The sequence below is a fragment of the Budorcas taxicolor genome, chromosome 23, assembly GCF_023091745.1.
Source record: "Budorcas taxicolor isolate Tak-1 chromosome 23, Takin1.1, whole genome shotgun sequence".
Taxonomy (NCBI): Eukaryota; Metazoa; Chordata; class Mammalia; order Artiodactyla; family Bovidae; genus Budorcas; species Budorcas taxicolor.
Genome location: NC_068932.1, coordinates 13,644,547 through 13,665,824, shown reverse-complemented (window position 1 = coordinate 13,665,824; position 21,278 = coordinate 13,644,547). Strand labels below are relative to the sequence as shown.

General features: G+C 40.2%; 1 protein-coding gene across 1 annotated transcript in view; it reads left to right on the top strand.

Annotated features, from left to right (window-relative positions):
- CPEB3 (cytoplasmic polyadenylation element binding protein 3) overlaps nt 1-21,278 on the top strand; it is a 154,657-nt gene that overhangs the window by 77,434 nt on the left and 55,945 nt on the right. The window contains exons 6-7 of the mRNA XM_052660908.1: nt 3,227-3,394; nt 5,113-5,202. Of these exons, the coding sequence (XP_052516868.1) occupies nt 3,227-3,394; nt 5,113-5,202 (258 nt within the window). The remainder of the gene's footprint in view (nt 1-3,226; nt 3,395-5,112; nt 5,203-21,278) is intronic.

Here is a 21,278-nt window from a genome sequence, read left to right as displayed (position 1 = left end):
CCTTCTCCAGGGGATCTTCCGGACCCAGGAATCGAACCCAAGTCTCCCACATTGTAGGCAGACACTTTACCCACTGAGCCACCAGGGCAACAACTCTTAATGTAGGAAGGTTAGGCAGAGGCCTTACAGTTTACAGAGATGTTTTTGTACTTTATCCCCAAATTAGGGGTGAGGGGTTTTAAGGATGTGACAAAGAGTGTGGTCATGTTCAGATTAATATTTGAAAATGGTGACTTTGGCTGTTTTGTAGGGAAAGCATTGTGGAGTACAAGGTAGGAATTAGCAGACTGAGCAAGTTATTGTATAGACTCTTGAGACTGTTAGTTCATGGGAGAGATGATGGCAGTATGGACCAGGGTGTTAGGGCTGAAGGTAGAGAGAACTGAATGAAGAATTATTTTGTAGCATGAGTTGGTAGGACTTAGTGAGAGATGGATTAGATGTGGAATATGAAAGAAAGGGATGTCAGGATTGACTCCTAGATTTCATGATTGAATTGAGTGCGAATAATAGTTATTTTCATTGAGATTGTAGGAATGCTAGAGAAGCAGGCTTGGCAGGAAAGATACGAGCTGTTTTGAAAGTTCTTTCTCTATGGATTCTTATTCTTCATGTTTGAAACTATAACTCCCACAAGATTCTGCTCAGAATTGCCCTCCTGTGAAATGATTTTGAAGCTCCCTGAACGCCCCGCCTCTACCATTTTCCATAGAGCAGTAAATTGTGCCCTTGTGTCATTTGGTAAAGTCTTCTCTTAGTATTTCTGTCTCTACTTGATAATTGGGCTTCCCAGGTGGCTCAGTGGTAAAGAAGCAGCCTGCCAGTGCATGAAACCTGGGTTCGTTCCTTCGGTCAGGAAGATCTCCTGGAGGAGGAAATGGCAACTCACTCCAGTATTTTCGCCTGGGAAATCCCATGGACAGAGGAGCCTGGTAGGCTCCTCTGTCCATGGGGCCCAAGGAATCGGATACGACTGAGCACGTATGCGTGCACGCATTTGATAAATTAAGTGCTTGCTTTTCTCTCTCCCCAGACTTGATTTCTTGGGCAGGGACTACCAAATAGCTCTTATTTGTTTAATGTTCTCCAAATGTGGATAATTCTACAAGTGTTTTCCACTGAGTTACATAGTATGTTAAGATTTCCTTTATCTTAAATTCAGGTAATACTAGATAAAGTTATTTTACTACAGAACTTTCCCCAATCTTTGTATTCTAATATGGTTTGTGAATCTCTGGGAAGAGCATAACGTGTATAGTATTTTCCCATATTATTTAGTTCTCCCAACCTCTTCTCCACCAGATTTTGTTTTCTGAGCATCTCATGTTACTACTGTTGAGTGTAGGAGCTGGTGATAGGAACAAAGGTGGGAAATGCTGGTTTGGATGTACGCTTGTCACGGTAGGGACATAGTTCACTGAGTGTGGACTACATGAAAAGCAAACCCACGGCCATGGGCGAACATCACTGGATGTCTTTGGGAAGCTTGTTTTGCCTACACTTGTTGCAGATCTAGTTCTTTTACTCCCACTGAACAAAACAGACATCAGGGGATGAGAAGTTACTGTCTCTTGTTTGCCCTTGCCAGGCTAAAAAAGCTAGGTGACATGAAGTGACAAATTTTGTTCTGTTTCTTTGTAGCTAAGCTGGGAAGAGTGGAACAAAAAATTCTTTGGTCCTTTTATTTATTAACTCTCAACATCAAAACAGTGCCTTTCTTACACCACCTGGGTTGTTCATAAAATAAACAGGGTTATATTAGTACCTTTTTTTTTATAAAAGAAATAAATGTTCAGTATTTTTCTAAGGCTATTTATATTCTGTTTAGAGAGTTGGCTATAGTGATGCAAAACCTAGGTCTCAGGGAAATATAGAGTGGAGAGACTAAATGAGAAAGACAGTATCTTTTTTCTGAAAAGCTTATGAATTTATTTTAGAGGGGAGTTTTTCTCTTTTTCAAAAGTTAGAAAGTTCAAGATAATTCATTTTTAGGGTAAAACCTAATGGAAAGTTTTACCAGGAACTCACTGACTCAAACAGGAAAAAAAAATTGTTTTTAAACTTTAATTTTATTTTGTAATGCCAGATGGCACTATTGTGTTGTATTTATTAACAGATTTTAGCTTCTGGCATCTTCCTTATAGTCATGTGCAGAGGGTTAGGGGCCTTTGCTTCTCAGACTATAGAGTTAACAATGGACGTTATTTTTTTGAATGACATAAAATACAGCTTGGATTAGTCACAACCACACCTACATCTATATATCCGCATCTTAATTTATATGTTTTGATTCACTTGCCCCACCTTTTATTATTGTAGACGTTCATTTCCAAATGGGAGTAGCTTGGAGTGGCAGGGACAAATTGATCATTTTTAGTCCTGCTCTCAGAGAAATTATCAGCTTCCGTCATCAGTTTAATATTCCCTCGCCTATCAGGGCCAGTCTTTAGAACTGAACCTCTGCGGTTACCATGAAGCGCAATCAAAATCTGTGAATAAAGATTTATTTTATTCTTCCCTTTAAGAAATGCCTGAGGAAAGGAAAAGTAATCACTGAATACTCTTAGCAGCAGAGATAGGGGCTGTATGAGTAAAATGTAGTGATATATTTTAGCAGCAAAAAACAGCTGTGGTTTTTTATGCTTCTTGCTTAGTATCAGTCCAGTCACTTCTGTGCTGTACTACCTTTACACAAACAATGATGCGATACATGGAACTCTGGTCAATGTTACCTAGCAGCCTAGATGGGAGGAGGGGTGTGGGTGAGAAGGGATACACGTATAAGTATGGCTGAATCCCTTTGTTGTTCACCCGGAGCTTATCACTACATTGTTAAGCAGCCATACCTCAATACAAAATAAAAAAAGTTTTGTTTTAAAAATTGAGGCTATAAACTTGTCTAGACATGGTAATCTGCAGTTGCTTATTCTACTGAAAAAAATCACTGTTTATGGGACTTCCCTGGTGGTCCAATGGCTAAGACTCTGCAGTCCCAATGCAGGGGTCCTGGGTTCGATCCCTGGTTAGGGAACTAGATTCCATGTGCCGCAACTAAGGATCAAAGAACCTGCATGCCCAGCACAGCCACATAAATAAATACTTTAAAAATTAATCACAATTTAAGATGTATTTTTTGGAATGCTTCACTCTGTACTTTGGCTCCTAATAAAACATGTGCTGTCCAGGAAACCACTTTTAACCATAGAAACTCCCGCATTTGTTTCAGGTCGATCTTCTCTCTTTCCCTTTGAAGATGCCTTCCTGGACGACAGTCACGGCGATCAGTCTTTGTCATCTGGCTTAAGTTCTCCCACTCGCTGTCAGAACGGGGAGCGAGTAGAGCGCTACTCTAGAAAGGTGTTTGTTGGAGGCCTTCCTCCTGATATCGATGAAGGTACCATGCCCTCACTAATGGCTTAATAAAGGCCAGGGTTATTACTTGTGTGATCTGACCCTACCTGTCCTCTCGAAGACGGCTTTAGGACCTTAATGTCTTAGTGTCAGGAGATGAGGATGCTCAATAGATGGAAAAGAAAGAGGTTTTGCACCTCTGGTCTGCTCTTCAGACATGGCAGTCTCCAAACAGCTTCTCATTTCCTTGTTATTAATTTTGGGTCACATTTTTAAATGATAATGAGAACTAATATTTACGAAACTCTTCCAGTAAGCCCCTTGTGTGCTATGTGCTTCATATTATCTCATTTAACCTCCACAGCTCTCCTCTAAGTCATCTCCTGCCAACTCCATTTTGTAGATGAGGAAACGAAGGATCAGAGAGATAGTGGTGCAATTGGAATCAAAATCCAGCTGATTCCAGAACTTTGTTCCTATCCATCACACCATACCATTTCATAATTTAATGTAGATACCTGTTAATGAAATAACCCCTTTTGCCTTTGAAAGAATTGAGGCTAATTAGAATATTTCTTAATAATATGTTTGAGATACTAGCAATCCAAAAGTGAGTTTCACTAGTGCCTAAGGCTGGTCAACACATAGTAGTTGTCAGTAAATATTTGTTGACTAGAAGAATGATATAGAATTGTGACAGAGTTAACTCAAGGGAAGAAAACAACTCTAGTTCTAGTAGGCTTTGGATCTGCTATAAAAATATTGGTAAAACAGAATTGTTTTGCCAGCGTTATTCAAGCTATAATATTTCTCATAATTTATCATGATTTTCTTTTTTTCATGAGAGAAATGGTTTTACTTTAGGTTTACTGCTTTGAAGTTGTACACAGCTGAAGGCTCATTTTTCTCTAAACTATTCTTTTACTAGTGTTACTCTCATCTGTAGAGATGCCTGTTAATGGAAAACCCCTTGGATTTTTCTTTAAGACAAAGGTTTTGATCATGGCTGTGGTTTAGTCGCTCAGTCCTGTCTGACTCATTGCGACCCCATGGCCTGTTGCACACCAGGCTTCCCTGTCCTGAGAGAGTGGCAACTTAAACCTGATCAGGAGCTCAGTTATAACCTTCTGCTTTGAATCAAAAGTCAGAAGGTAAAGATAAGTCCGTTAAGCTATACCTTTTGAAACATTTTCTTTATAGGATGTGTGGTAGATATGTGTAAGAGAAAGAGGCCATTGGCTTTTAGTTTTTTCTTATCCTTAAGTCACTTATTGTCCCTGCTCCTCACCAAAAGAATAGTATCTATTTCTAAAAGAATCTTATATTAACAATAATAATCTGATATTAATAATCTCAGAGATTACTTCACATAAGTAGAAATGTATTTCAAATATTTTGTGTATTTTGCCTTTTTTTTTTTCTAAAAACGGAGAACATTCCTGTTTTTACAGCCTCCTTTTTCCTTGACAGAGTAATCACCTTCGCTAATGTTAGATATTTTTTCTTCCAGACTCTTTATATTAGGCTTATTGAAAGTGAAGGGAAGTAAATTATAGTTTGAAACACATTCTGCATGGTTGATAGCAGATAACCAAATGTACCCCTCTAACAATGGTATTTCACTTAATAAATTTGACTTCTGTAAAGAATGCTCTAGAAAACAGCTCTCAAAAAAACATTTTGAAATAAAAAGGTATCTTTGATGCTCTTCTGTTTGCAGTATTTTTTCTCTTCTGCTAACATTCCTTCTTTGTTTTGTAGATGAGATCACTGCCAGCTTTCGCAGGTTTGGACCTCTTGTCGTAGACTGGCCTCACAAAGCTGAAAGCAAGTCGTATTTTCCTCCTAAAGGTAATGTGCTTAAAATGTCTGCACTGTTCGCCGGTTGGAGAAGTAGCATGATAGTTCAATAAAATGCAGCATTTTAACTCTGGAAATAGCTTTTGACTTTCCCCCCCATTAAGAAATCATTTTACTGTTGATTGTTTTGGAGACTGTTCCCCCAGGAGCGTACTGATTGTTTCATAGCATCTACTTTTATTGGCAATGAGATCCTGTGAGTCTGCTGTGAAGGAGCCTTGGCTAACTTTTCATTAATTGAAAGAAAAGATCTAGGGTTTGAGGATTGTCAACAATGGAAAAGATTATTTTGAATAAAATTTTATTTGTAGCCCTAGCCCTGTAGTTTTATAGATCTTATAAAACCCCAAACTTGGACAGTGTTTTAGTCTAGTGACAGTTCTAGTTCTAGTGACAGAAGAAGAATGACATTATATGAAATTACCTTTATCCATGACTGTATCTTAAGTGACTTAGCCTGGTGATGGGTAGAGGGTGAAGTAGCATGACCTTGACTCCCTTTCCATAGCCTTGCTTTCCTTACTTTTGGTAGGCTTTTTTGATGGTTTATGAGGGCATGAAAATATATCACTTTGTTTATAGTTTATCATTTTGTGGAATCTAGGGAACTTTTCTGATGGTATTAATTCTGGGTATGTTCCTACATTCATACTGAAGAGTGTTTTGAGCTACAGAGAAAGTTTTCTTCTTGTGTTATGGTCTGTATGTTTCAAGGATGTCCTTCCTGTCTAAGGAATTCGGCTTTGATGTGTGTTATTGTGTAACGATACTCACTACAAGAATATGGAGTCTAAATACCTGTCCTTCCTGTGCCTTGTACAAGAGTCAAATTATAGCTTAGCCTAGGAATGGCAGGACGCTTCCTTTTATGTCTGGTTTATTAGATTTGTTACCTGTACTTCTCCCCACTCTTGCCTATGAAATAATTTATTCACTAAACATAAGGTTATTTGTTTGCTTTTAACATTCTTCTGTCGATCCTCTCCAATAATTTTTTAAAATTAAAAATAAGTTTTATATTAGTCTAAAAAGATAAAAATCATCACACTGATTATTTCAGTGAAGGAATGTATTCACTTTGTGTTACATATATGACACTAAAGAAATATTTAAAACATGTTTTTAACAGTGATTAATGGTTTGTTGAGTCAGAACCGTGGTATTTCAGTGAATGAGTGAGTTCATCTCACTGTACTGCATGTAATACACTCTGTAAAGTCACATGTATAAAAAGGTGTTCCTGAGAGTACTAGTTGTACATGTGAATGAAGGCAGTGTCATTTTAGGGAAAGAATGTATCCACCATGCTGTGGTGCATGTGATACACTCTATAAAATGACATGTATAAAAGATACCTTTCCTCTACCTCCCCGAGACTGAGTATGTATTTATTCTTGAAATTAAATTTCAAATACATCTTATAAACAACCAACAATATTGTGCTTTAGACATGTGTAAGAGATATTTTTAAGAGTGCTAGTGGAAAAAAAATCATTCTGAGAAGGTTATAAAAATCATTCTGGGATAAAAGGTGCAGGATGATCATTGTAAAAACTAAAAATGAAAATAAGCACATCTATGATCATGTCCAAAGAAAATTAACCCAAATATACCTCTGTCAGAGATGATCACTGTATACATTTTATTAAATATCTTTCTTATATCTCTTTATGAATACATACATTTATATGAAATTTAAAATTTTATATGATTGGGATCACAGTATATATGCTAATATTTAATAACATGCATTTCCCCCCAACAATGTCAACATCTTTCTATAAGAAACTTACATTATCCTTAATGGTCTTGTTTTATTTAGTCAGTCCTATTGAAAGAGGAGAGTGAAAAAGTTGGCTTAAAGCTCAACATTCAGAAAACTAAGATCATGGCATCTGGTCCCATCACTTCCTGGGAAATAGATGGGGAAACAGTGGAAACAGTGTCAGACTTTATTTTGGGGGGGCTCCAAATGCAGATGGTGATTGCAGCCATGAAATTGAAAGACGCTTACTCCTTGGGAAAAAAGTTATGACCAACCTAGATAGTATATTCAAAAGCAGAGACATTACTTTGCCGACTAAGGTCCGTCTAGTCAAGACTATGGTTTTTCCACTGGTCATATATGGATGTGAGAGTTGGACTGTGAAGAAATCTGAGCGCCAAAGAATTGATGCTTTTGGACGGTGAAGAAATCTGAGCGCCAAAGAATTGATGCTTTTGAACTGTGGTGTTGGAGAAGACTCTTGAGAGTCCCTTGGACTGCAAGAAGATCAGTCCTGGGTGTTCATTGGAAGAACTGATACTAAAGCTGAAACTCCAGTACTTTGGCCACCTCATGCGAAGAGTTGACTCATTGGAAAAGACTGTGATGCTGGGAGGGATTGGGGGCAGGAGGAGAAGGGGACAACAGAGAATGAGATGGCTGATGGCATCACCAACTCGATGGATATGAATTTGAGTGAACTCTGGGAGATGGTGATGGACAGGGAGGCCTGGCGTGCTGCGATTCATGGGGTCGCGAAGAGTCGGACAAGACTGCGCAACTGAACTGAACTGAACTGAGGACATTAAGTTGCTTTCAGTTTTTTCTCATGCTGCTTCAGTGAATATCCTTGTGCCTTCATTTTTTTGCTTTTTTCTATGACATCTTAGGGTGAATTTGCAAAAGTGAGGTACATGTTTATACATACTGCCAAGCTGCCCTTAACAAAGATCATACACATTTATATTCCACTGGTAGTACCTAATTTGTGAAACTTTGTTCTGTTGACGATCTAGAGATACGGCTCTTTTTCAATCTTTGCCAATCTGATGGTTAAAATAACATCCTTTCTGGCATTTTTCCTCTTACTAGCCATTTGAATTTATTATTTTACTTTATTTCATTGACATTTCATTTCTGTCTGGGATTAATAATAGAGTAAGGAACAAGAAAAGATCCACCTTTGTTTTTCCAGGTAATATGCCAGCTGTCCCAGCTGTCATTTATTGACAGTTCTTTTTTTTCCTTATTGATTTGAATCATTAGAATTCAGTATTGGTTGAAAGGTCATCTCTCTTGTTTCTCTGCACTGTATTTCAAAGACTAATTTTTTAAAAAGGTAAAAGATTTCATTAGTAGTTTTGTTTACATGTTACAATGATAGGTTTTTTTTTGATATATTGGATTAAAATATATTAAAATTAACTTCACCTGTTTCTGATTTTTAGCTTTTTAAATGTAGATATTGGAAAATTTTAAATTACATATGTGACTCATGTTTATTGGGCAGCACACCTGCAGAGCACGAGTCAACAAACTCTCTTTGTTTAGCTGTGAGCTCAGAATGGTTTTTATGTTTTTAAGTGTTGTGAAAACACATACACAGAGAAGAATAGGTAATAGAGACTATATGTGGCCCTCAAATCCCTTTGCAGAAAGTTTATTGACTTCTGTAGCCCAGAGAATTGTTTACCTTCTGAGACACCCAGTGACAAAGGAGGCATTTATTTCAGAGGAAGTCTGTGTAGACATAACTAATTATTAAATTTCATTCTTCTGTTGGAGATGATCACTGTAAAAGTAACAGTGAAGATAAGGATATATATGGTCATACAGTCTTTACCCATTGGTCAGTTGTGTCCAATAGAGTAAAACAGAGTAAGTCATTGTTGTGACATATGTTTTTGGTACATCAAGGACTATCAGTTCCCTTCAAGTCTTCTCTTTTCCAAGCTAAATATTTTCACATCTCTGCTCATATTTTATGCATAATGGACCACCATTATTCTTGCCTGCCTTTTTGGTACGTGTATCATCTCCGGAACTTCCCGCTTAAATTTGCCTCTGAGAGTTAAAGAGAAAACATTTGGGTTGGTATAAGCAGTGTAGAGCTTAGCAGCTCTATGAACTCTCCATGGTTTGGGTGCCCTTCCTATTTAACAGCGCAATAACATAGACTTGTAGGACATTAGAGAAGTTGCCCTTACTTTACGACTGAGGTTAAGTGTTGAGATGGACTAGTGAGAGCCAGGCCAAGCAGAGAATCTGGATCCCCTGATTCTGGTCCTCAGGCTTGCATCCTCAGAGAGCAGCTTGCCTCTCTGGTGATTTTGGGGTCAAGGAGGAGAAATAATTATTAAACTTTTGGCTCCTGTTGTGTTTTGCTTTCAGCCAAAGTCTGAAGGTTGACCTATTTTGGAAGGACCTAAAGAAATTTGGTGTTAGTCCAAGGTTGCAGTAACTTTGAGATTCCATGCCCATTGCTTTGAACACTGGGGACACCTAAGTAGTTTATTCCAAACTGTTTTGTGCCTCGTTAATAATGCCCCCTCGTGCTGTTTCTGCTTTTCTTTGAATTCCTCAAGTTTTAATTCAGGTCAGTGCTTTTTTGATTATACTCCTCTTGTCAGTTATACTTTTCTTAGGTCCCTGCAGCTTGGCCATTAGGCACAGTTTCTTTGGCTTTATGCTTTAGGCTTATGTGTAGATAAGAGGAAAATAAGAACCATACACTATGAAGTCCTTCTCTTTTTTTCTCAGAACGTGTGTGCCTAATGAAATAAACAGTATCATTCGTGTATCCAGCAGGTACGCCAGTATAGATTTGGAGTACGGTTTGTCAAACCATGGGCATTTCATTGAACTATGGAGAGCTTAATATCTATGTAAAGAAGCAGTGACCACATACATCAACTGTTCTCTTAAGTGTTGTTGGGCCAGCAGAGTGAGAGGGGATGGAGACTGGGGTTCTCACCAGCACAAAGGCACTGAGGCATTTGATCACCTCTTTGAGGATATGCAGAACCCTCTGGAACAGTTTGTCTGTGGGTCACAAGCAGGTCATTGCTTGGTGTTCTCCACAGCACCTCTGAGAACATGAAGGAGGAAGAAAGCATGGAAATCATATTGTGTCTTCATGATGCTTTCTCAGACCTTCTGAACTTTAGAGTCCTCTGGGGGAAATCATAAAATAACACAGTTACAAACTATAATAGTTCTCTGAAGGAAAAATGGAGAATGCAGTGACTTTTAAAAAGGGGACTTCAATTTAGACTGAGGATATAGAGTTTCTTTGAGAAAACAGGGATTAGGTAGAACTGATTATTGAGGAGTTAGCTAGAAAGTGTAGGGAAGCAATTTTCAACCAGAGGAATACCATGTGGGAAATAATAAGAAAAGGGCTTTACTTCCTTTGAAGAAATGAAGGAAGGGTGGTTGGAATGTTGTGATGAAGGAGAAAATGATGCAAAAGAAAGCCTTGGAAAGACATACAATTTTTTTCCCTTCCCTCAGTTGCTCTAGTCTCCCAGAGAGAGTAGATATAAAGGCATTTCTGTGGTGTTTGGGGTGAAGGCAGAATGGAGTTGGGTCAAATAGAAATATCAATTTAACATACTTCCAAATAGTTACTGATAAAACTAAACCAAAGTCTTGCTTTGTGTTTTCTGCATTTGGTTCTTGATGATGAAAAGAGATTCAGCTAGTCAGAATATTGAGGAATTTTCCTGACATTCCATCCTCATGCTTTTTAGTTCCGAAATAGCAGAGTTGAAATTGTGAGTGCTGGAAAGAGAGGTTCTCCCAAATGTTAGCACATGAACCAATCCCTGCATTCATACAAAATGCTAATCAACATCACTATGTAAGTAGCTTGGGTGCTAAGGTAATTCGAAGATAGTTACTACAAGTGGATGGTGAGAAAACAGAATTTAAGTGCGATAGAGGGCCTGCTTCCTGGTGCAAATGATCAAGTAGCTTTGAGATTATCAATCCATCTAATATTTGTTGCCCATCTGTCTGTGGAAGAGTCTATACTCTCTGGCCTTGTGGGGCCCTAGAGAAGAAACCATTCTTGTTTTTGAGAAGACTGCAGGTTTTCAGAGGAGACATGAGAACACAGATGTGAAACATTAAGTAATCGTAAAGACCATGAATTTGGGAACTAGACTTGCTGGGCTACCCCACCTCTTAGTTGTATGACCTTAAGCATGATGTTTAGCCTTTCTGTTCCTTAGTTGCATCACCTGTAAAAGAGAGGTAATATGAGTACCTACTTCATAAAGTTGTGATAAAGACTAAAATGGATGAATCCATGTGTAGTACTTAAAATCATCCTGGCATACAGTAGGTTTATGAGTGATGTTATTTTTATTAAAGAAAATACAAATCAACTTATGGTTAATGACAAATGAGTGAAAAAAAATTCTAGGCATCCAGAGGAGGAATAGATTATCATGGGCTGGGGACTTCCCTAGTGGTCCAGTGGTTAAGACTTCACGCTTCCATACATGCAGGGGCACAGGTTAGATTACTGTGGGCTGTGCAAGACCTGAGTCTTAAAAGCTAGACAGGGATAAAAGAGGTAAAATAATGATAATTATTCTGGGGGTTAGAATAATGAAAATTAGGATGGTAGATGTTTATTAAGGACTTGTTGTCAGCTAGGCAGTGGGTTACTGTTTTCTGTGCTTAATCTTATTTTAAACTCCACAAGATAAGTGCCCTTATTAGCCCCATTTTAAAGAGTAAGAAATCAGAAGAGTGTAATTTATTCACCATCACGTGTTAAACGATGGGCCCACTGAATGGGAGAATCGGCACTGTTGCATGTGGGACAGTCAATAGAGAGAAAACCAGTTTGGTGTGTGGTGTTGATCTGATTAAAAACATGCAGAGTTTGGTATGTCCTCACATCTTATCTGGGAGGAAGTTCCTCATGGGCACTTGACATTGTGGCTAGGGAATTTGGGAAGAGTCTGACGCTGGAGGTACACATCTCTTGAGAGTCAACTTTATAGAGAGGAGGGAGAAGAAAGTGAAAAGCCGTGAGTAAGTTCTGTCTGGAACCAGAAAGAAAAAGAGGACACGGCAATAGAGGTGAAGGGGAGTGAAGGACTGGCGTTGTATCTGTGACCGTGGCGGCTAAAGGAAAGAAGCTTCAAGCAAGAACAGTCAGCACCAACAGATACGCCAGGGTTACGGAGCAGTCCTTCATGGAGTAGAGATGCGTGTGGCTCTCTTGTCAAGTACAAGATCATAGTAATTTCTGTTGTTATCCTAATTCTAGGCCTTAGTATTGTAATGAATAAGTGTTATTTTATAAGGAAAAAGAATAATTCTGCCTCCCTAGCAAAGCCACTGTCATCATTTTTGTTTCCGTCCAGTCTTTATTCATATATATCTTTTTTGTGGGAGTATAATAATAGCAGAGATACAGTGTTTTATTCTCCTTCCTCCCATGTTTCTGCTTAATTTTCTTATTTTTTAAGTGGCTGCCTCACTTATTACACCATAATTTACTTGCTTGTTGGTCATGTAGGCTATTATAAATAATGCTTCTGTTAATATATCCTTTCGTATGGTTCTTCTTTAGGATAAATTTGCAGCAGAAGCTTAACCAGAGTTGAAAGAAATGAAAGTCCTAATGACTCCGGATTTGATATCACATGGCTTCCCAAAGCAATTTTCTTTATGAAGTTTATGCTAATTTGGACATCTGCAGCACATTTTTTTGCTTAGTTTTAAGTCAGATGAATGGTACATTGCAGTTGTGGACTTACCTTTTTTGCCTATGTGTTTGGAATGTAATGGACCCCTACAGAAGCCAGAAATCACATTGATTTTGCTCTTGTACTTGAAGTTTAAACCTTTTCCTCTTGGGTCCTCTTCGTCTGTTGAATCTTGGGTATTTTTTGACATCATCTCCGGTCATTTTCTGCTTTACCTTCTCTGACCACACTGACTCCTTTGCTCTTCCTTGAGGTACACAAAGTCTTCTCAGGGTCTTAGTCTTTTGTCTGAAACTTCCTTTTGTCTGAAACCGTCTTGCCCCAGATTTCTAAATGGATTGCTCCTCTCTTCCCATAGACAGACTCTGCTGAAATGTCACCTTCAGAGAGATCTTTCCTGACTTCCATATCTCAAATAGCAGCCCCTCTATTCTCTTGCTCTCTAATCCTCACTCTCATTTTATTTTTATTTTTCACCCTCATTATTTATTTTTCCTTGTGATAAGGTATACTTATCACAACCTGAAAAAAATTGTATGTTTTTTTTTTTCCAGCTAGGAGTGTAAATTTTATAAGACCAGGGATTTTGTTCTTTGCTCTATAGTCAGTACCTTGCACACCTGCATCAGTGGCTAGCCCCCAGATATTTGCTAAATGAGTGGATTTTATCTTTGCGAATAATGAGTTCATTACTTGTGCAGAGAGAAGCAGAGTCCATCATATGTTAGAGCTGCCCTAAAGAGCATCTCATTCTAATCCAACCTTTATTTTAAGCCAGGACTCAAAGACATGATGTGTCTTTTGCTAAGAGCACACATCTCTTATTAGACAGACTTGAACCTGGCTGACCAGTAGTATATACTATTTCACCTGGTGAATTATCAAAAAAAAAGTAGTTTTTGTTTTGCTAGGGTGTGTAATTTGTGGGAAAGGTAAATAGATTTAAACTATATAGTCTGATAACTTATGCTATTATTTGCAAGGCTGGATTTTATATAAAACTTAGCCACTTAAGCTATATGATCCATGGGCACACTTTCATAGCTGTCTAAAACTGAAAGTGATCCTTGGTTTTTTCCTGAGTTCTTCTCTTCTGTTGGTCACACTTAACTAGCTGAGGGTATTTCCAAAGAGCTGGTTTAGGTGAAGGCTGTAGGTCTGAGCTGCCCTTTAGCTGTAGCTTAGCCAGGGGATTCTGCCTCTTGGGTGATGCCAGGCTGTTTCTGCACATGAGTGCATTGCTCTGTAGGCAAATCTTTGACTGCAAGGATCAGAGAGTTCTCTTGTGCTGCCTCAAATTAGGGTTATGGTTATGAGGAACAAGGAAAGCCCCAAAATAGGAGCCACGATACAACCAGGTGTCATGGAGACTGTGCTCGGGGGTGGCAGGCTGCAGGGATTTGAACAGTAGGCACTATTAATTCTTCTTGTAATGTTCTGCATTATCATGAGTCAGCTCTTCTCTGCATATGTGCTTCTTTCTGTGCTTCCAGGAGGCAAATTGATTTCATATTTCTAGTTGGAGTCCAGAGAGAAGGAATCTGATCAGTTCAGTTCATCTTTTAACCCCTTGCTGTGACATAGGCCATCCTAATGGTAGTGACCTTAGAATCCTTGCTGCTGCTGCTGCTGTCGCTTCAGTTGTGCCCGACTCTGTGCGACCCCATAGATGGCAGCCCACCAGGCTCCCCCATCCCTGGGATTCTCCAGGCAAGAACACTGGAGTGGCTGCCATTTCCTTCTCCAGTGCATGAAAGTGAAAAGTGAAGGTGAAGTCACGCAGTCGTGTCCAACTCTTAGCGACCCCTTGGACTGCAGCCTACCAGGCTCCTCCATCCATGGGATTTTCCAGGCAAGAGTACTGGAGTGGGGTGCCATTGCCTTCTCCATAGAATCCTTGAGTGCTTAATAAAAAATAAAGCAAATGGCATAGTTCTGCTTCCTTGAGCGTGGTGCTGTGCCTGTGGGAAGATTAGGTTGGGCATGGCAAACTTTTGTGACAGTAGATGTGTTTCTCATAATCTCCCTCATCACCTCCTGGGCGAATAGCCCACATCCAAAGTTGCTATTACTAGAGCGACAAAAAAAAGTCTGCCTGCTCTCAGCCTCTGCCCCTGGTTCTGAACCAAACAGCTGCTCCCCATGCTGCCAACAGTCTCACCTCCTGTGGTGGGGCTGAGGCCAGGGAGAGGAGTTGGCATCTCCTGGGCAGTGAGCACAGCTGCACTACCCCTGCTGGCAGAGACCTCTGGGGCAAAGGCAAGGCCAGCAGCCAGCTGCAGATGTTGGACAGGCAGTTGGCCACATGGCTCTGAAACTGTGTTGAGACTTCGGTGGTGCTGGCATCCTCAGCCCACACGAGAGCCAGCATCGGCCCCAGCAGTTCAGGTGCACAGCCAGGTAGACGGAACCGTGACAGTCACGCCTATTTATGCAAGAGTGACCCATGGGCCTTGCTCTCTGCCTCTTGCCCACCTTGGATAAAGTATGTACTTCTAAGTGGCATTTCTGCTGACCATGTATTTTCTCCACACTGGTCAGGCTGACTTAACTGCCAGTCCTTGTGACCAAGGTCATGCAGTCGTGGAAGTTTACACAATACAAACATAGTTTGTGAACCTGGCATAAACCCGGCCACGTAGGATTCACATTGACTTTGAGCTGACTAGCTAAGCAGATGCTGTTTAAGGAATAGGAAAGAGAGCTCTCCTTGAAAAGGGCAAAATAGGTCATTGTGAAGCTGCAGTGGGCTGGACTCACAGCATCTCGTTCCTTTTTCCTTCAGTTTGTCTAAATCTGGCTTTTGAAAGGAAAGTTTCCAAACTTCACATTTTTTTTCCTTGTAGCGTAAGTTGGATGGAAATAATTCAGTGTTGTTTTAGGCCCAGATTCCAAGTTTTTCCACCTTCTGAGTTACATAAACTGATCAAGTTGGGAACCTAATGGAGTTTTAGCCTGTACTTAACCTTTTGCAGTTTGTAAGCTTTTGAGTAATACTTGGCCTTTTTTTTTTTTTTTTTAAGCACAGTTCCTGGCTTATAAAATTCATAGTCTTTGATGAATTATGAACCCTTTTTTATATTTAATTGATAGAATTTTCATTCTTAGGATGAATTTTCTTATAAAAAAATATGGAAATTGCATTGCAGAGCAGCAGGAGTGGGCTTTTTGTTCTGTTTTGTCCTGTTTTGACAGATGGAGCAGTTATATTGTTGCTTTTAACAGCCTAGTACACCCTCAGTTTAAACTGTTCTATTAAGTACCTCTTTTTTTGCATTATATTACAGATGTAAGAGTTAGTGTTTGATTTTAACACATTGATAATTTGAGAGACTGTATAGAAAGAAACAGGCAGTAGGAATGTACAGACCATGGAGCAAAGCCAAGTAGCGACTTGAATACCAGAGACACCGTGCCCTCTGTCTTAGCAGGATCTGTCGTGCTATCCCCAGGCAGAGGTGCTGGGAAGGGGCAGTGTTGATTAAATTTGGAGAAGCCAGAGTTAAGTCCAATGAGAAGTTTGTTTTGGAGACAGTGAAATATAGGAACCAAAATGCCAGGTGCAAATTTGGTAGGCTGAGGCAGAGAGAATGTTTTAGAAGAGGGTGTGGCTTGGGGCAGGACTTGCTGACAGGAGTTGGAATAGGGCTAAGACCGTGAGCCAGAGAGCCCAAGAGAGGATGTGTCATCTGAGAGGGTTCAGAATGGGAAGCTGACTGAGAGGATCTCGGGAAACATCTTGAAAGCTGAGAGCACAGACTTGGGTTGTCTTCCAAAATAGAACGGATAGACTTCATCTTGAGAAAGGGAAGCCGTGACACCAAGAAGACCTCTTGGTAGCAGCATTAAGAACTCATCAGAGGAGTGTTAAAAGTGCACGGAGGCGAAATTAGATTGTCAAAGTTCAGGCAGTGTACAAGCAGGGTCGGACTAAAGCTTCATCTGCAGGGAAGTGTCTCCTGGGTTAAAATGGAGAGCTTGCCAATTGTCTAAGGAGACAGAACAACAAGCAGTGGGGCAGGAAGTAGCTATTTGTGGGCACCAGCAGTTACCAGCTAGATGACCTTGAGCAAGTTATTTAATCCCTGAACCTCAGTTTACTCATCTGAATTAATACTGCTATTATTATTAAAAGGATTATAGGAGACAGTGTACATATGCATCAGTTTCATAGAGATTAGATAGTATTAGCGTCCTTCCCCCAGTTAAAATATGTTGCTCAGTAAAAATAAAACTGCCCGACTAGTTTGACCAGTTCCTTCCCACACCCCCAGTCTGATCTCAGTTTTCTTGGTCAGGTGCTTGTTGGAACTGACTGTGACTAGAACTGACAGATTTGGCAGACTTCACAAGGACCTCTTTATCTAGGGAATGTGTGGTTATGTAAACACAGCAGACTTTAAGCCCAAATGCCCCAGGTCACTGCCCTGGACTGTAGGACTTTACTAAGAACACAGGAAGCAGGCTGCCAGTTTTCAGTTCTGGGGTGGGTCACTACCCGTCAGACTTTTCTTGTCCACTCTCCCCTTCCTCCACACCTCCTGCCAAGCAGCAAGCCCACCAAGCAACAGTTACTAGTGTAATAGAAAACACAAAACAGGCTTGAACCAAAACGTTTTTTCCTCAGCTCTGTGTAGCAAAGATAGCCAAAGAAATACATTTGGTTCCAAATCTCAGGGAAGTGTTTAGGAATCCATGGGCAGTACCTGCTGAGCCATCTCTGCATCTTAATTAGGCTAAATCCTTCCCTTGGAATGCCCTCCTCCAGTTTTTCATGTAAGACTTGTCTCCTATGCTACCACCGACAGAAAGTCTTCCCTGATTTCTTCATCCATGTCTTCTTCACTGAAAGATCTGACTTCCTTCTATGAAATCCAACTTTTTAAAATACATTTTAGAAAATACTTCTAAGGACCCTGAATGCATTGCTCCTAGATTAGAGTTTTCTTGATACTTACTCTTCATGATCTTCATGTACTGGTTTATAAATTTCTGGAGTACAAAGATTTGCTCATACTAGGATTCCCCTGCATTGCCTAGGGTGCATAGTGAATGTTCATTACATCTTGGAGATCAGATGTTCTCATCCAAGATGGGGATGAATAAGGAATCCACTTCAGAGATCTACCATGTTCCACAGGCAGCAGGCAGGGGGTGATGAACCACTTCATCCTTTCTCACCTGCCACCCCAGTCACATACTCTTAACTAATAAACTCTACTCCCTGGTTTCCAAAGAAGCCAATCCTTTGACCCTTCCAAGTCTTGGCCTGTCCTGTTTCCTGAACTTGGACTGCCCTTCCTTCCTGCTGCTAAGCTGGTAAGTCACTTCAGTTGTGTCTGACTGTGCGATCCCATAGACGGCAGCCCGTCAGGCTCCCCCATCCCTGGGATTCTCCAGGCAAGAACTCTGGAGTGGGTTGCCATTTCCTTCTCCAGTGCATGAAAGTGAAAAGTGAAAGTGAAGTCGCTCAGTTGTCTCTGACTCTTAGCGACCCCATGGACTGCAGCCTACCAGGCTCCTCTGTCCATGGGATTTTCCAGGCAAGAGTACTGGAGTGGGGTGCCATTGCCTTCTCCCGCCCTTCCTTCCTAGAAAAGCAATTATCCTCCAGCCCAGATATGCCCTTTACAGTATGGCTTTCCTGATGTTTGGGCCTCTCTGCTCAGTGCTTTATACGATATAACCCCAATCTAACACTTCTCTTGTTGTTCTTTAGTCACTTATTTACAGGCTGCGTTTCTCCAGGGCAGGATTTCTTTCTTGGCTTATTTATCTTCATAGCTTTAGTGCCTAGTGTCCTACCTTGAAACTCCTAAACATTTTTGGTTCTGTTGAATTGAATCCAAAGGCAAAGACTCCTGAGGCAAACCAAGTAGGTCCTCTGACCTGAAAGCCAAGGTCAGGGAGAATGTCTGGAGCAGACTCCTTGTGCCAGAAAACGTCTGAACTCACACAGCTCTGGCTGGAGAGGTGTCCTTCAGGTCTCTCTAGGAAGGTCACAGGAAATCAAGGAGCCTGGGTTCTGTGCAGGGAGTGAGCTCTCTCTCTGTCCAGACCTTGGATCCTTCCTTCTGGTACTGATTTCCTCTCACCAGAAACTGGCCCTCCCTGGTCGGTCACCATTTTGTGAATGCAGCTGCAGCTCAGGGCACAGCTGTGCAAGTTGGAATTGTTTTCAAACCATTGTGGTTGATAACTTAAACATATAAATCACTAAGAACGTTAGTTGATTTTTAAGAAATATTAGGTCTTTCTAAAGGTCACACACTTCTTTAGAGACTGAGAGAGTGTATTACCCTCTTTGCCAGAAAGACCTTGTGGTTCTAATGTTTTTCCACAATTTTTTATTTTGAAAAATTTCATAGCCTACAAAAAGTATGAGTACAGTGAACACCTATATAGCCTTCCTCTAGATTCACCAGTTGTTAGCATTTTGCTTCATTTGCTTTTTCTTTTTTCATGTCAGTATGTGTATATGTATGTGAAAGTGTCCGTTGCTCAATTGTGTCCAAGTTTGCAATCCTGTGGGCTATAGCCTGCCAGGCTCCTCTGTCCATAGAATTCTCCAGTCAAGAATACTAGAGTGGGTTGCCATTCCCTTTTCCAGGGGATCTTCCTGACCCAGGGATCAAACCTGGGTCCCCTGCATTGCAGGCAGATTCTTTTCTGGCTGAGCCACCAGGGAAGCCTGTGTATGCATATCCACCTGTATTTGTTTATTTGTTTTTGACCCCTCTGGGTCTTCCTTGCTGTGTGGGCTTTCTCTAGTTGCGGAGATCTGAGGCTGCTTTCCAGGTGCCGTGTGTGGGCTTCTCATTGCAGCGGCGTTATGGAGCATGGGCTTTGGGGTGCACAGGCTTCAGTAGTTCTGGCTTCTGGGCTCTAGGGTACCGGCTCAATAGTTGTGGCTCATGGGCTTAGTTGTTCCACAACATGTGGAATCTTTCTGGATCAGGGATCAAACCCATGTCTCCTGCACTGGCCAGCAGAGTCTTTACCACTGAGCCGCCAGGAAAGCCCCTGTGTTTTTTGATGAATCGTGTGAGAGTAAGTTGTAGACATTAAGACTGTCACCTCTAAACACTTCCCCATATCTTCTGAGAGCAAGAGGTATCCAGATTGTTCTAGTCATGTCCTTTAGAGTTTTTTCTTTTTTAAAAAAAATCCAAGATCCGGTCAAAGTGTAGCCATACATTTAAGTTGTCATATCTCTTTAGTCTTCTATAATTTAGATAGTTTCCTAGGCCTTTTGTCTTTTGTGTCTTTTGGTGGGTTCATGTTGGATGCTCTATGGACTATCATTTAATTTGAATGATTGGTTATTTCCTTATACTGAGATGCAGGGGGAAACACTGTTAGCGGGTGACATGCTGCACCAAGGACGTAATACGAGAGGCACATTTAGGTCAGTCAGCCCTGTTGTTGGTGACGCTCAGTGTGATCATTTGGTTATGGTGTTGTCGGCCAGGTTCTTCCTTTGTGAAAGAACCTTTTTGTCCCTTTGCAAATACTAATTAATCTTTGAAGTGATACCTTAAGATTGCATGAGTAACTTGTATCTTCTCCCAAATTTACACAATGGTTTTAGCATCCACTGAAGATTCTTGCGTAAGTTGATGATTACTGTGAGGACGATGTTCATTTTATTAAAATCTGATTTAGTGAGATCTGCTGTTTAACTCCCTCAAGAGCCTTCATTCTAAATATGCTACCTAAAAATACATTGAAAACCGATAAGTCTTTACTATGAAAATTTGATTGACCTAAATAAAGCTAAACTTCTGATTATTTTGAAATTCATCATTTTAACTCTTCTTAATAGAGTTTTTTTTTTTTTTTTTTAGCTGAGATTGTTTGGTTTTATAAGCTCTTCTTAATATAGTTTTTGTGGGCTCTAGGGTGGATGTATCTGCATAGACCTTAAATTGTAGGACTAAAGCACAGGTGACCACTTCCTGCCACTAAACCGCTGTCAAATGATCACTGTCACAAAAGTGACAAATAATAAATAGGCAAGTACTTGTTTGCTAGTGGTGTTAAAATTTTTATGTCATCATTTTTAGGTGAGACAGTACAAGTTAATAGATAAAGAATGAGGCCACTGGAAGCTGACCTAAATTTCAATCCCAAATTTACTCTCTAGGTTTTAATCTGAGGTATCCCATAACCTCTCAGAACGTCAGTTTTCCTCATCTGTGAAATGGTAATAACAACAACAACTGTATTTACTTCAGAATTACTGTGAGGTAAAGTGTTTATTTTTAGCAAAGCGGATCCTGTATTGTAAGCACTTAATAACTGGTGTTTGTGGTGGTAAAGTTGGTGGTGACTGTTACTTGTGCTAGGGATCAAATATAAAAAAATGTAACAAGAAAAATTATGTATTCAGGAACTTAGGAAGCTTTGTTTTTGAAAGGTAGCCAAGAACATTTTGGAGGTTGTGGTAATGTGTTCTCAGGTGTTAAGAGGGAGAATTTTTTTAATTTTTCCTTCAAAAGCCTGGCCAAACAAAATGGAATTATCCCCGTAAGTCCCTGCCCTCATGCCATACCTGTTTCCCCAGAGAAGCA